The sequence below is a fragment of the Microplitis mediator genome, chromosome 1 (assembly GCF_029852145.1).
Source record: "Microplitis mediator isolate UGA2020A chromosome 1, iyMicMedi2.1, whole genome shotgun sequence".
Classification (NCBI taxonomy): Eukaryota; Metazoa; Arthropoda; class Insecta; order Hymenoptera; family Braconidae; genus Microplitis; species Microplitis mediator.
This window is the reverse complement of record NC_079969.1, coordinates 9,796,621-9,813,515: the sequence shown is the minus strand read 5'-3', so window position 1 is coordinate 9,813,515 and position 16,895 is coordinate 9,796,621. Positions and strand designations below refer to the sequence as shown.

General features: G+C 30.3%; 2 protein-coding genes across 3 annotated transcripts; both read right to left on the bottom strand.

The window, feature by feature from the left end:
• Positions 1-2,776: 2,776 nt before the first annotated feature.
• LOC130665923 (putative odorant receptor 98b) lies at positions 2,777-7,509 on the bottom strand. Its single transcript, XM_057466554.1, has 8 exons — positions 7,017-7,509; positions 6,757-6,956; positions 5,311-5,530; positions 4,433-4,539; positions 4,126-4,225; positions 3,948-4,058; positions 3,711-3,866; positions 2,777-2,918 (listed from the first exon to the last, which is right to left on the bottom strand). The coding sequence occupies exons 1-8, from the start codon at positions 7,305-7,307 to the stop codon at positions 2,868-2,870; spliced, it is 1,236 nt and encodes a 411-aa protein (XP_057322537.1). The 5' UTR covers positions 7,308-7,509; the 3' UTR covers positions 2,777-2,867.
• Positions 7,510-8,380: 871 nt separating this feature from the next.
• LOC130666078 (uncharacterized) lies at positions 8,381-16,244 on the bottom strand. Of its 2 annotated transcripts, XM_057466736.1 has the most exons (8): positions 15,791-16,244; positions 14,837-15,036; positions 14,536-14,758; positions 13,515-13,624; positions 11,290-11,389; positions 11,084-11,197; positions 10,764-10,919; positions 8,381-9,081 (listed from the first exon to the last, which is right to left on the bottom strand). In XM_057466736.1, the coding sequence occupies exons 1-8, from the start codon at positions 16,073-16,075 to the stop codon at positions 9,031-9,033; spliced, it is 1,239 nt and encodes a 412-aa protein (XP_057322719.1). In that variant the 5' UTR covers positions 16,076-16,244; the 3' UTR covers positions 8,381-9,030. The 2 variants fall into 2 exon arrangements, with proteins under 2 accessions (XP_057322719.1, XP_057322729.1); XM_057466746.1 differs by lacking the exon at positions 8,381-9,081 and having other exon boundaries at positions 10,770-10,919; positions 11,068-11,197.
• Positions 16,245-16,895: the final 651 nt, after the last annotated feature.

Sequence of the window (16,895 nt, the reverse complement as noted above, 5' to 3'; positions counted from 1 at the left end):
TTTAAGATACACTCTACTGCACATTAACGCACTATTGTCTCACTTAGCGAAGTGCGCTTTAATTTTTTGAAAATAATCGTTTGTTTATAAGAAAAACTCGTCCAAAGCTCTTGATTACTGTATTAGTGCAACAAAGATATGCTGTTCACCCAATTGGGTGCGAGAATGAAAAAAAGTAAGAACTTCTGATAAGCATGCAGAGTGATTTGAAATGTTATTTAAAAAAAATTTTAGATCGAAATAAAAAATATTTTTTTTCTTTTTTTTGATCATGCTGTACCCCCAAAATTATAGTAGCTGAAAATCTATAAAAATTCTGAGGAGCAGCTGCTGATATAAGGATAAAGTCTACAGAGTTTTAAATTTTTCGAACAAGTACTTTAGCCGGAATAAAAAATTAATTGTTCAATGCCAAAAACCCCGTGTTATTTAAATGGGAAATTTACATTGCTGTGCGGCACGGGTTAAAATTGAGATAGAGACCTGAAACTCTGAGGATATTTTTTTTTATTTATTTCGAACCACATAAGCCTCTGGGAGCATAAAAATTCAAAAATGTCCAAAATAAGGACCACCCTAATATATATATAAATAATTAATTTATATTTGATTATATATAGATCTAAAGATCTAAAATATAATAAAAATTACTATATATGGGTCTATATAGGTCAGGTCTAATCAGATCTAATCATATATAGACCTATGTATAACTATATATAGGTATATACTATTATATATACTATTATATATATTCCATATACAATCATATATAATTAGGCAAAATAATTTTGTCCCGGGATATAATTAGATCTAATGATATATAAGGCTATATATACTTATATATAGGTCTATATATAACCATATATATTTTATATATAATCATATATAATTAGGCAAAATCATTTTTTTCCCGGTATAATTAGGTCTAATTATATATAAGGCTATATATACTTATATATAGGTCTATATATAACCATACATATTCTATATATAATCATATATAATTAGGCGAAATCATTTTTTTCCCGGTATAATTAGGTCTAATTATATATAAGACTATATATACTTATATATAGGTCTATATATAACCATATATAATCATATATAATTATATATAATTAGGCAAAATCATTTTTTCCCGGGTATTTTTCTCAATTTATCTATAAATTGTCTTATTGAGAGGTTTGCATGTTTAGGTTTCCACTATATTTAAATGGATACATATTAATAGTATATTACACATCTAGAGAAGTAAAGTAAGAAATGTCTCAGATCACATGTAATTGTTAGACACTTTCCGCCCGGAGGCGAGAAAAATCTTTTATAGTTCGTTATTATTTGCAATCAATAACCGCAATTTCATAACTTTACTTATAAAAATTAATTTATTAAGTCATAAATTTTTATATTAAATGTCATTTTTAATAATGGTGGTAGAGCAAGATAATTTAACTGGGTTCTTGATGAATAAATTTAATAAGTTTTATTTTTTAAAATTATGTAATTGTAATAAAAATAGTACGAAATTATTATTTTTTTCTAAATAATCGAAAACATTAATTAAATTGCTCTTTATATTTTATAAAACCCAGTGGTTGTAGTAGAATGAATAAGTACACGGTAAGAAATATTTTGCGGATATCACTATATGCCAGTATGGGCGTGAACGCTATACTGTATGGTATCGAAGATTTTTATAGGTTATAATATTATATGCATAGATGATTCAACCATTGCGGGAATAGTAACATTGGCAATAGTTGTCGCAGACACTGCAATGTCAGTATGGCCGTCAGGCCCATACTGCATTGCCGTATCCACATTGCTTCTGGCCGATAAACCTAGTCTAATGACATCTATATAGTTTTGGTGGTACTACGATAGTATACATTGACTGACACGCCAGAAATTATGGCGGGAAAAACTAGTAGCATTGTGCCCTCGGCCTTGTAATATGAATCTCAGGGCCATGCTGTTTCGCCGTGCCTGCTATGCATACGTGTGAGCAATACAATAGCTCCAGTACTATACAGTATACTAAATAACGCCATACTTCTGGGACTCGTCACAATACTGTTTTGGAATATTTCACATACTATTTTAGTATCTACTGTCTTGAGACCATACCAGCATGGTGTTAAAAGCCATGCATTTCTTTCCGTGTAGATCATTTAAAAGTATCAACTCAACATTAGTAGGTTCGCCAAGCAGTCAGCGTTCAGACCCGGCAATCAGAAGGACGGCAGTTCGCGCCCAGAGCCCAGCAGAATTTTCACCGAGTTTTTTTTTTGTACCTGAAGATCGGAACGTTTTTCGCAGAACGAAAATAAAAAAACGAAATGAAAGGTAAAAAATATACTGGATCTAGATTTCTGAAATGTTTTGTACGTCAGCCAGAAATTACAGGCCACCCCCAAATACCCCTTAAGTTGCCTTTAGACTCGAATTATAAAAATTATTTCCATTTTCGTTGCGTGAAAAACGTTCTGATCTTCAGGTACACAGTTTTTTTCACATCATTTACCCCACTTAAATAGTTTAAACGTTAATGATCATGAATGTTACTAGAATAATAATAATAAAATACTTTCTTAATTAAATTTATTTGCTTGCTTGGCCGATCGCTGGCTGCCATTAATCAGCCGGTAGTCGAGCGCCATTAATGGGCTGAGGTTATCAGACCTGTTGGCACTTATTTGAAATGACATCATTTTTTCTGTCAAAGTAAGGAGGTTAAATAAAATATTTACTGTTTTTTTAAAATAAATTTTCATTTTTTTATAGACAATCAGTAACTAATAACTTTTATATATATTTAAAATATCAATTCTTTTTTTTTTCTATTTCGGTATCAGCAACCGTTATTATGAAAAACTTCTTAACATCGTAAAATAACTCATCGTTGTTTTAACAATCTGAAAAAAAAAATTTATTTTCTTCAAAATTCACTTTTTTGTCAATTAAGTTATTAAGTCATTAGAAAAACATCTCAAACGAGTACCAACAAGCTCTATACTTATTTTGATTGTCCAACAAAGAAAACACACATATGTATTTATATATATCAATGTAATTACTAAAAATAAGTATGACTTATTGTTGATACTTGTTTGAGGCGTAAAAATTTCTATCGATTTCTATGATTCATTTAAGTAGAAAAAATCACTGATGCTCAAATAAATTATTCATTTAACCCGTCAGCACTCACGTGAACTTTCCGGTAATGTTTACTCTCATGATGAGAGATTTGCTCACGCTCTATGCGCATGCGTCTAACATCTCGCGCGCTTTGGCGCACTTGTAGCGGTGGATAAGTTTAAACGTCACGAAGTATACCGAGTGCGGCCGAACAGCTATTCACTTACGAAGGCACACGAACTGGCCCGATTGTTACCGAAAGTAAATTTTTTTTTTGTTACACCTATAATCCCGTGATGAGAAGAATGCTCACAATTTCCGACGCGCATGAGAAAAATATTCTTTTATAAATCATATATAATATTAAGGCATTTCAAAAGTTCATAATTTGAAAATAGATGAAATTACTCGAAGGTAGAAAAAATTTCATCTACCCTTTCCACTTGAAAAAAAAAAGTTATCATTGTTTTAAATCGAGCGTGAGCAAAATGCTCATAACGTGAGTGCTGACGGGTTAACCTCCGAGGCTCAATTTTTAGATTATCATTAATAATCTGAATGATACGCACGTTTGAGAATTGTTCACGATCGAGGATTAATATACCGTATGTTGAAAATTTATACTCTTTACTAGCACGCATCATTATTGTTAATAACATTTTCTTGATTTTTTTATCAAAATAGATCCATGAAGAATTATAAATCGCTTCTCCTACCCTACTGATCTTTAAAAGAAAAGAAAAAATAGTTAAACATCTGATGGATAGTTGAATAAAAAAAAAACTACAATTTATTAAAAATATCACTTCTTGTGTAGCGACATGAGAAAATTCACAGTAAATAAGAATTTGAATGAATAATGTCAATGCATGTGTCACACTTCTTGCAACTGTCACCCAATGTCCTTCTGATAGTTCCTTAATATTGAAAAAAATGTTTATTACAAATTAATTATTAATTAAATATTTATTTTTAATGAATTACTTTGTCTAGTGTAAAGATACAAAAACATAAATCGACGCCATTGAATAATACAGTTAGTAAGACGATTGGACTGTACAAAGTTTCGATTTTTTGACATAATCTGAAAAAATAGAAAATTTTATTCATTTCTATTTATTTATTGACTACTTTTGATAACATCTATAGCCTCTATAGGAGTATATTTAGTCTACTATTTATATAAACAATTGTTTGCGTCATCTAAAATGGGAAAATTGCGAATGTTGGCAGCATTAGCCGAAGGCTTGTGCGGCCAAGCGGTGCTTAATATAAGGGCTCTGATACTCACACAAACATTTTCTGATGTCGTCGTGATAGGTCTCCTATCAATTTAAAGCTCTCGTTGTTGTTTTTAAGGTTATTATCGTGTAACTTGTTTAAATCGTTGGATATAATCTATCGAATTTATTTACAATGAGTTTAGATTAACCTAGTAGAAATAATCAAGTTTTAACTCGATTTAAAACCAGCCCTGATTAGAAAATACGATTAATGACGATTAAAAATGTTTTAATCGTTTTGAATCGTCAGGAATCATCGATTGATGATTAAAGATGATTAAATTTTTAATCGTTTAAAATCGTTTTTAATCTTCATGCAGGACCAGAAATCGCAATATGTTATTTTACGATTACAGACGATTAATAATTTTAAATCGTCGTGAATCGTCTTTAATCGTAAAATAATATTGCGATTTCTAGTCCTGAATGAGGATTAAAAACGATTCATGACGATTTGAAATTTGAATCGTCATTAATCGTTTTTAATCGTAAAATAATAAATCGTCTTTGGACTATTATAGACGATTAAATGTGAAAAACCATGAAGATTACGACTGTTAAAGACGATTACATTTTTAATCGTCACAAATCGTTTTGTTTAATCAGGAAGTAACTGGCCAGCTTTGGGTTAGATTTGTCTATATGTCTGTTTCAAATGAATTTTTAGTGTAATTTTGAGAAAGTTACAATAATTTGACTGAGTATTGTTTTAAAAAATCTTATTTTTCCGAGCAACTGACAATTTTTAAAACTTCAAAACCTTAAATTTTAAATGAGTTTTTTTAAAGCCGCCATGTTTCATTGGATCGCTAATCGAACTGGCCAATTACTGGACAAAAACTCGATTTTATTTCTACTAAGGGAATTTTTTTTTTTTAATTTTTACCATAAAGTGAATGCAAATGTGAGAAGTAAGTAGAATAAATAGTGTGTCACAAGCAATCCAATATATTATACCAAAAAAAATTATTCCTTGTTCGTATGTCACGCATGAGAGCCAACCTGACCATGTCCCTGATGGTATCGGGTAAATAATTGGATAAACCGTTTCTGTTAGATCTATTGTCTTATTTTCAGATTGTTTTAGAAAATAACGTAACATTAGGCTGTCAAAATAAATTATTATCTCGTAAAAATTATTTTTTTTAAGTCACTCTACATGGAGAGGTGGGGTTAAATGTATAACTAGTGATTATATAGTTTTTTTAAAAACGTGAGTTGCGAGGAAATTGAAATCTCTTAATAATGAATACCAACATGCCTTACTTGTTTATTATAATCGTAAAAAGATATAGGGGCGACTGAGTATGGTTGTCACATCGGACATAACAGATCACTTATACCGAACGAAAGACGAACATTAATCGGCGTCGAAAAATCGCACGGAGAAAAATGTTGGCTCATCCCTAGCAATTTTTATTATGCTGTCGACCAAACTTGAAACAGAAAGTGAAACATCCAAAAGTTTATTATGCTCTTATGAAAAATTGTTATACCGCATCACAATTATTATAATGTATGGAAGTAATTATTAAATCTTATCGATAAGTGTCTCGCGCGTAGCAAGTATTATGATGCAGCATAATAATTTTTCGTATGAGCATTATAATTTTTTGGATGCTTCCCTTCCTGTTTCAAGTTTGGTCGACAGCATAATAAAAATTGCTGGGTCTCAAGCCAACATTTTTCTCCGTGTGCACACAAATTGTTTTGATTTATTTCAGATATGCTTTAAAACAGTTTCAAAACAAAATGGTTTCAATGCGTTGGTACTCTTCTGAAAGCGTATTGAATTGTCTATCGAAATACACACAAAATAGTTATTCGTGTAATTAGTAAGTTATTCATAATTTTGACTTAACCTACATGTTGCGCCCATAATTTTATTCAACTCATGTGCACTATTCACGTTTTATTAATTGCCTAAAAAGCGAAGTCTAAATAGTTGTTTAGCGACATGGTGAAAAAAAATTATAATATTGAGAATATCACAAAATTACAGTGGTGTAGATTTAATTGAACAGAAATTCAAATTCAGTAAGTCAAAGTTTTAACTCTACCTTAAAAACATTCGGCATCACAATCTTAGCTACTCAATGGCTAATAACAGAGCTCGAAAAATAATTACGTTTATTACTACATTTAGGGTTCGGATTTTAGGCATGATGAAACGTGAATAGCGCGCATGAGTTGAATAAAAAAAAAATTATATCCTAATAAACTTTCCATCAGAAAAAAAAATTATAAAGATATTTCATATTTTGTAAAAAAATTAAAATTAATTTTTTTTTATCGTTAATGAATAATTTAACTTCACACAACTTATTCTTACAAGTAAGGACGCACTCCGTAGCTTGTGATTAGCGATCCACCGGCAATAAAATAACAATAACGAATAGGTTTAGATGCATCAATTATTTTAATAACTTTATCTTTCAAATCCAATCGTTTTCTGACATTTATTTCCCACAAATTATCAAATTCTTTTAATATTAAAATTAAGTCTGTTCTAGATATCCAAAATCTAAATAACTAATTTTTATAATTATTTAACAACAATAAATAATAAATAGATGGATAATAAAAACTCACTTTTGTTAAAATTATAGTTGAGCCAAATATCATTGCTATAACTTCACCCGTTTTTGTTAAATCACTGAAAAAATATTTATTTAGCGTGCGAAATTCACTGAACACTAAAATAATCATTATCATAAAACCGGATAAAATCAAAAATATTTCGAAAATTTTAACATAAATTTTATCGTTATTTTTTATAAACGCTCTTTCAAGTATCCCGAAGCCGATTAATTTAAATAACGATAATTCGGGATTGAAAAATTGTTCGCATGGTGGTAATTCATTATTGCTTGATATTTCCATTTTTATAAATTATATTTTAAAAAATTATTTTCATTAAATTCATAACGATGAAAAATTATATTATATATTTTTGTCGGAATTGATTCTTTTCAACAGACGATAAAAGTCGAGAGGTAAAAAGAAGTTACTAAGAAAACGTCAACTTTGTCGCAAAGTTTTGTATTTATTAAAAGAATAAAGTCGATAATACATATGTATGTATAATATTCAAGAAGAATATGACAAATGTAGAAGGGTAAGAAAATAAATTATGGGGTTGAAAAAAAAACGGCTCTGGAGACAATAGACGGAATATTGTATTGATTGAAATTAAATAGAAAATGTATAAAATACGAAGAAAAAATGACAAATGTATGCTGGAAAAGTTGTTGCGTGACGGAACCTCATCATTAAGTGATCGATTCATCCCCACTCCGACTAAAAGCCAACGATGGGGAGGCTCGAGCGGACGGAGCTGCTCAGTAAGGAACCGACTGACGTACAGTCACCAACTAAATCTTCTTTGGCTCCCTACTCACTCACTAAAAGACTTTTGATTATTTTTTAACCAGCTTTGATTGTTGCAGGCTCACTTACTATCAAGCGACTAAAATTGTAAATCATCAACAATCGAATTATTTATTCATCTATAAATACACTCTTGACTGCTGGGAATTGTTACTGTTTTTAAAATAAATAATTGATAAATTGCTGATTGACTTTTTTATATTTTATAACAAATTACGTGTTGGTGGTAAAATATTATTTATTTGATAGATCTTATAAACGAGGTAAGCTTTAGAAATAGTTATTATTATAAATGAATTTTAACTTATTTATAAGAAAATAATAAATTATTTTCGTCAAAATTTTGAACACTTGTGTAACTAAATAATTTTATAATTTTAATGTGATCCTGAACAAAAAACTTTTTCAAATTTTTTTTCAAAAAATTTTTAATATTAAAACTCCGCAATGATGGTACTCATTTTACGCAGAATTAATTTTTATACACTCCTCTTTTTTTTAAAATGAATAATGTTCATAAGTTTAATAAAAAAATATATATCATTAATAAATTCTTAAACCTGAATTTTATAAAATACCCTGATAGCTACCTTAACCACAAGTTAACTTCAAGCTACTGCCGTATTCTGAAGCCAATAAAAAGGAAAGTGTTGGAGAGCAAACAGTTACCTTTAAGTTGACAGTAAATTGTCCGTAGCTTGAATTCAATTCGACTACACGTGTTACTGTCAGAAAATGACGTTAAGTTGATTTAAAATTTCACTTCAAATTGACGGCAAGTTTTTCTGTTAAATTACATTCAGATGACGGCAGTAGATTTGCATCAACTTGCACGCAAGTATTATCCAGCCGAGGCTTACTGAAAACTTGTTATTATGGTAGCCGGAAATCTTTCACTGCAGAACTTGCTGAGCAATTATATTTAAAGTGTGGCCATCAGGGTATTAATAAATTGTGCTTCCTCCTTTCCAATCAATCCGGTCAACACACAAATCAATTTATTCGTTACTCTGCTAATAATTGTTGAAACTATTTATTCATAAAATATGATATTCCATAAATGTGTGCAATTAATATATAATTTGTAACTTTTTTTTTTAAACTATGAATATTATTAATAAATATATACTCTAAAACAATAACTAAGTAAAAAATATTCACATTCACGAAAACTTGAATAAATTTTTTTTTTTTTTCATAATTTCAATTTCACAAGTTACGAAAAACTTCTCAGTAACGTAAAGTAACTAATAGTAGTGTTGAAAATCTGTAAAAAAAAAAAAACATGATTAATTAATAACATAAAAACAGTTTTTAAAAAAGTTTGGAAAATCCAAAAGTGCACGCCTCATAACGCTTATTGCACACCTCGAACGCGAGGTAGTGCTCTATTGTCACCAAATCAAAAAATCACGATCCACTCATCTTAAATCATTACCATCAACTTTATATTTTTAATTTTGAAGTCAAAATAACTTGTATTCCTATAAATTATAGAGTAAAACAAAAAAAAATCGGTCTGTCAGTTGACCCTGCGGGCCAGCCTCAAAACTTCCCGCTGTTTTCGAGCTCAAAAACCTCAAAAATTATTGTGAATACATTTTCGAGCTCGAAAATACGTTTGTATGTTGTTGTTTTCGAAAAAAAACGTTTTTCACCATTTTTTCTCTAACGATATCTCTCAAACGAATAAACCGATTGAGACGGTTGAGGTGGTAATCGACGAATTTTATCATGTTCTAGAGCTGATGAAATTTTGAATTCGATTTATCGAGTCGTTTTTGAGATATTTCAAAAAAAATAAAAATTTTTTTTTTTTAATTCTTTCGACAACGGTTTCTCTTGAACGAATGAACTGATTTTGATGGTTGAGGTGGCATTCGACGCGGCTTATAAAGCTCTAGAGCCCAGTCCATTTTGGAATCAATCTATCGAGCACATTAAAAGTTATCCAAAAAAAACATTTTTGAAAAAATTTTATTTTTGGAATATTTCTGAACAAGCCCTACCGATCAAGCTCAATTTTCTTACAGCTTCAAGATATTGACAAGCCGCGTCGAATGACACCTTAAAGTTCAAAATCGGTTCATCCGTTCAAAAGATACAGGTATTTACATACGTACGTACGTACGTACATATACATACATACATATACTCGGACATCATCGTGAAATTAGTCAGAATAGCTTCCTAGGACCTCGAAACATCGACATCTGGTGAAAATTCGATTTTCGTAAATCGGACCGAAACCAATAACTTCCCGAATTTTTGAAAATTTACAATTTTCTTAGCGGGAAGTTAAAAATTTTTTGCTACTATCACGCTACTGTTTATGTCAACATTTGACGTCAAAAAAATAGAACGAAAAGTAAAAAAGAGCTGTGCAAAAAAAGCAGTCTGGATGCAGCACCGGTAAAAGACCCATAACAGAATATATCTATATATATGAGGTTTGCAAAAATATCCGTCAGAGGTAGCACCAGAGGAAAAAAACATACACGGGATTTTATCTACAAAAATGCTATCAGTCATCACTTTTAATTTAATATTTAAAAAACGATAGAAACTACGATAGTGAATATTGAAAGGGTTCATCTTGAGAAAATTCTGAATAAAATAAAAAAAAAACCGCTCTCGATACGATAATTTTTTCGGCAGTTATTCGGACTACATCCTAAAAGAGTTAATACATACAGACATCCGGACGTCCAAGTAAAATTTTTTTCAAACTCGTTTTTTCTTTAAAGTAGCAGAACAAATGTTCTTTAAAAAACATAAAATAAGTTTTCTTAAGTCTTTTCTTGATATACGCGTACTCATATTATTCTATCGATGGAATATGAACGTAATAGAGTAATTTTAAGGCCAGAAAATTGCTTGGCATTGACGTGTTGAGAGTAGAGCACTACTTCAAACGCTCCGCGTTATGAGGCGTGCAAAATCACTTACTCGAGCCATTTGCTCGCGATCGAGAGTAATAATACCGTATGCTGTAAATTGGTATTCATTTTTCACTCTAATCATCATTATTATCATTATTTTAACCATTTCTCTATTATAATTAATCCATGATGAATTATAAATAGCTTCTCTCAATAATTTTGTCTGAAAAAAAAAACAATTATGTATTTTGTGATATATTTGTAAAATTTTTTTTTAATGTCCCGCCTTTTTGTCTTAGATGTCGGTGTAATATAATTTGGTTTTATTTATTTCAAGTTTTAATAATAATTAAAATAATCATAACAATTACTATGCATAAATAATACCGTCTCAGTAGCAATGTGGGCATAATTGCAGTAAATAACAATTTGAATAAATAATGTAACTGCATGAGGTACATTTCTAATAATGGAACCCGTGGAATCACCACTCGCCAAATCCTGAAGTGAATAAATTTAATAAAATTAAAAATAAAAAATTTTTTTTTTTTATTTTCTAATCAATAAATATATGCATAATCATGATTATTAACTTGTTCAAATGAAAATATACAGCAGCAAAGATCTATTCCATTTAATAACATGGTCAGTAAAATGATTGGGCTAAAAAGATATTCGATTTTTTCACATAATCTAAAAATATAATTAAGTTATTATCAATCTATATTTTTAATTAGTACACTGATAGAAGGATTTCTTAGCATTTAAAATATTTTTAAATGCTATAAGAAATACTTCTATCAGTGTATTCTCACAAATCTTAAGGTAGTTGTCCTGCTACAATATTGTCAAAAAGTTATGAGCCATATACGCGGTAAGAGTAGGTTAGGTGGTAGTTAAAACGAGACATTGCTTTTGTTTGATACTGTACCCGTGAGAAGTTTACCTACACACTACTTATATATACGTATGCACAAATACTGTTGAACATTTTCTTAAATTAAAATTTGACAACGTCGCATATGCTCTGCCAGTTGCTGTATAGTGTACTGAGTGTATGTTTAAATTTACCGCTCAAATAATACTATGTATACTCGCGTACGGCGTTGTCAGATTGTTTTTTTTTCAATTCACCGACATGTATATTTTTTCATTTATTATTGAACTTTGTGTTGCTATATCTCAACAATGAGATGGTGAATATTTTATTTTTTTTTTTTAAATAAATTCAGGACAAATTCATTAATTTTCTGTTAGTTTTTCAAAAGTTTCTGACTGTTAGTTTTTTTATTAGAATCATGAACGCGATCTGAAACGCACACTCCTCATTGCTCGCAATGTTAATGATACACGGAAAAATTGAAACCCGACTGGTTTGTGTGCAGCACTATAATTTCGAACAGTAACTGTTCGAGTGTAGCACACGAGTGGTTACGGTGTTGCACCAGAATGAGTCGTGAGCAGCACCAGACTGAGTACGGTGTTGCACCCGAACCAGTCGTGTGCTTGCCCTTATTTTTTCTTGCACACGACTCAGTCGTGTGCTGCACACGAACCAGTCGGGTTTCAATTTTTCCGTGTACGAACTTTGATTATAAATATTTCAAATTAGAGATGGTCAATCGACTTCAAATTTTAATGGTAATTGTATCTTAATACCCTTAATAAGTATAAAAAATTTTAGAACTTTCTGACACTATGCCCATCACCCGAAAACTACCTTAATATTCTTTATGCATCTAAATATATTTAACACATTCAACAACAAAAAATTATCGTAGTATAAAGAAAAATTTAATTTGTATTGAGAAAATGGCAGAAAAATTTACGTATTTTTTTTAACTTCACACTATGAAAATTGAAAATTTTCAAAAAAAAGTAAAGTTATTGGTTTCGGCTCGATTTTCGAAAATCGAGTTTTTATCAGATCTTATCATTTTGATGGATGTCTATCCGCGGGTGCGTGCCTGTGTGTGTGTGTGTGTGTGTGTGTGTGTGTGTGTGTGTGTGTGTGTATGTCGTGTGGATGTAAATATTTTTGTGCGAAGATATCTTTGGAACGAATCAATCGATTTGAAGAAACTTGGCGGTAATCAAAAGGGCTCATCAAGACTTAGATCTGATTAGATTTTAAATTCGATTGGTCGAATAGTTTTCAAGTTGTATGAAAAGTAAAAATTGAACAATTTTTTTTTTTAGGTTTTTGTTGCATAACTCCTGAATCGCTTTATTGATTTGTTTCTCAATTTCATCAAATCTAAATCTCAACGAGCTCTTTTGATTGCCGCAAAACACGTGCAAATCGGTTGATTTGTTCCGAAGATATCGTCGGACAAAAATGACTTTTTTCAGCGAAATGTACACAGTAAAAATATTGTGTAAAATCAACACAGTTTGTGTGTTAAAAACGGTTGACACGAAATTTGTGTTGAAATTTCGACACAAACTTTGTGTAACCCCTTTTTAATACAAAGATTATGTTAAAATATCGCCACAAAAGGGCGCAAAGAATTCCACAGTAACACACAAAATGTGTTAATAAAGAGTGTATAACACATTTTTTATGTTACAAAATAAAGTGACACAAACTTTGTGTCAGTTTAACACACTACAATTTTTAACACAAACCGTTTTCGACACAAATACACAATATTTTTTACTGTGTAGATGTTTTTGATCCAGGCATTTTTTGAGCTCAAAGAGCTCAAAAGTTTACCAATAATAACGTTGTAGTGCTCGGAAAGCTCGAAAACAATGGGAAGTTTTGGGATTGGCCTACAGGCAACCGTTTTCCAGATTTTTTTTTAAATAGACTCACGATAATAACACACAATGATGCTGTATTGTTTTACCCAATGTTTTAGTACGATGATTACTATTATTATTCTTAGATATTTCATATATATTTTCGAAATCTTTAGCTAATACCTACAAAAATCACATGAATGTTAGCTTAAATCAAAATAACAGCTAAACTATTGAGTTTACGGCAAATGTATATAGGATACTTTTTTCTAGGAAATTCAATTATATAAAAGATGTGTATTATTTTAACACACATTAAATGTGTTCTATGTTTAATGACCATAAACAAAACTATAGTTTTTTGTAGTCACTTAAAACACGTTTCACGGTGTGTTAAAAATCTATAGATTGCTTATGGCGTTTCAATGTTATTTTGCAAGTGTGTTTATTTTGACTACACACTTGGTTTTAGAGTGTAATCATCAAAGAGCATTTCTACACTGTAAAAAGTAGCGGTTTTGAAAATAGACTCATTTTAACTTCACGCGGTGTTGAAATGAAATAACACCGGTGTAGGAGGCGTACTTCGGCGGTATTAAATTACCGGTGTAAAAGCGGGGTAAACCTGCGTCCGCTTAGAGTATTAACTTTGGGAAGCTTATGAAACGGAAAAAATATCTTCACACACACACACGGACTCAAACACGCGAGCGCACACACGTACGAACACACATACTCAAACATACCAGCACAACACACTTGCGTATGCACACACAAGCACACACACTCAACCACATATGCACACACACGCACACTGTTTAACTGTAGTGATCGAGTAAGTCAAAATATTCCCGAAGTACAATATTTTAACACCGGTAAAAAATATTTACACCGGCGGCGGCGTTATTTTCGCACCGCTTTCGGTGTTGAAATTTAACACCGGAAATTTAAACACCTACACCGCTTAGAATTACCCCGGTTATTTTTTACAGTGTATAGAAGATAAAATTCCCTAAAAAAATGTATATGACATATATTTTTACCTAACATCAATAGTTAGCGAATTGTCATTATTAATTAAAAAAAATAAAAACCGTAAAATTAACTGAAATCTGTGAACTCAAAAATATAAATAAGATGTCAGTAATAATAAAATATAATATTCCAAAACCAGCAATTTCCTGTTCCAATGTCAATAGTAATAAATAACCAGACAATGTTTGAGGCTTTATTGGATATATTATTGCTGAATATACGGTATCTGAGTAATCAATCGAAGAATTTTCACTGGGCAGCAAAAAATGTCTCAGCAAAAGTCTAATTTTAATTTAAATAAAATATATTAATCATAAATTAATAGGAATTTATATACATTTATGTCATTAATTTATTTACAAATGTGGACGCAGCGCATAGCAAGCACCCAACGAAAGCCCGCTGATCATGTAGCAGTAGCGAATGGGCTTTGAATTATTAACAATTTCATTTATTTCTAACTTGAGATCAAGACGATTTACGATTTTTTCTTCCCACAGTTTGTTTAATTTTTTTAATACTATAAAAAAATCTAGTCGACAACTCCACAGTCTGATTAACTATGAAATGATATTTTAGTAATTAGTCAAATAATAATTATTCGGGAGACTTATAAAATATAAATCGCCAAAAATTTTTAGTTAGGCTAAAATGACTGTAACTTGAGTTAAAATTTACGGATGGAAACTAAATAAATTTTATTTTCAACCTTCGAGTGTCCAGTTTTATGTCATTCCAATTATTTTTCTAATAAATTACTTTTTTGTCAAATTTCAGGAACCAAATGTGAGAGGTAAGAAAATCAGTTGATTTCTATTAGTATTAATATTTTTTTTTTCTTTAGTGTACTCAGGAAAAAGTCAGCATTCATGATTCAGGTATGACCAAACTGATTCAGGCATGATCATCGTGATTCAGGTGTTATCATCAATTAAATTCAATGCAATTATAATGAAAATATTTGTATTAATTCCTAAAAGTATAAGTCAATTCATAACTTATTCTATTAAAGAAATTTTGGTGTGTAGGAGTTGTAATCTTGCAGATATACAATAGAAAATCCATGAGATCTTCTAGAAAGATAATCGGTATTGAACCTCCTTAACTTTATTATAAAAAATTATGTTAAAAAAAATTTACAATAACCGTTTTTTAATGCAAGCTGTAAACATTAAAATAAAACTGTCACTTAATTTTTTACGACACTTTTAACCCAAATTACAGTCCTCAGAATTCCATAATCCCAAAAAATTTTTCAGTTAACTCAATGCATAATTAAGCGTTTAGAGAAAAATTGAAAATACAATAGCTTACCTTAGTTATTATTATTATAGTGGTAAAAAGTACCGATACATTATCACATGTTAATGAAAAATCTTTGCCAATATACTGGGGTATTGTAGTCACTAAACTGAAGAATAAAAACATGAAGGGAAAAAAAGCAGCGTAGAAAAAAAATTTTTCCCAAGATTTTAATTTTGGCAGAAATTGACCTTTAGCAAGTGAAAATGCTGTGTTTAATGAGTTTAAACCGACTAAATTAAAAACGAATGACTCAATGGCGCATATCTCTATGCAAGATGGAATGTTATCTTTCATAATTATGGACTTATTTATTTTTCAACGAAATTTATAAAACGTTAGAATATAACTTATGTCGTTGACTTTTGTCAATTGTAATTTGTAACATACTGTAATAGAAAAAGGGGACGAGGATGACAGTCAAGTAGTAGATACACAATAGGGTATGAATAATGTATGAGAAAAATATGACAAATGCAGAAGGGTAAGAAACTAAATTATAGGGTTGGAGAAACGACTCTGGAGACAATAGACGGTATATTTTATTGATCGATATTAAATAAAAAATGTATAAAATACGAGAAAAATGACAAATGTATGATGAAAAAGTGGTTGCGTGACGAACCCCGTCATTAAGTGATCGATACTTCATCCCCACTTCGACTGAAAGCCAGGGATGGGAAGGCTCAAGCGGACGGAGCTGCTCAGTAAGGAACCGACTGACGTACAGTCACCAGCTAATTCTTCTCTGGCTCACCACTCATTCACTGAAAGACTTAATTTTTTTTAACCAGCTTTGATTGTTGGAGACTCACTTACAATCAAGCAAACATTTAACTACATTTAACTACATTTAACGCAAATCATCGACAATTCATTCATTTATTTATCTATAATTAGACTCTTGACTGCTGGGAATTGTTACTGTTTCTAAAATTAATAATTAATAAATTGCTGATTCATAGGTTTATATTTTATAACCACTTACGTGTCGGTGAAAAAAATATAATTTATTTGATGGATATTATTAATGAGGTGAACTTTATTAATATTTATTGTTATAAATAAAGTTTTAATTATTCTTAAATGAATAGTAAATTTTTTTGTTGAAATTTTA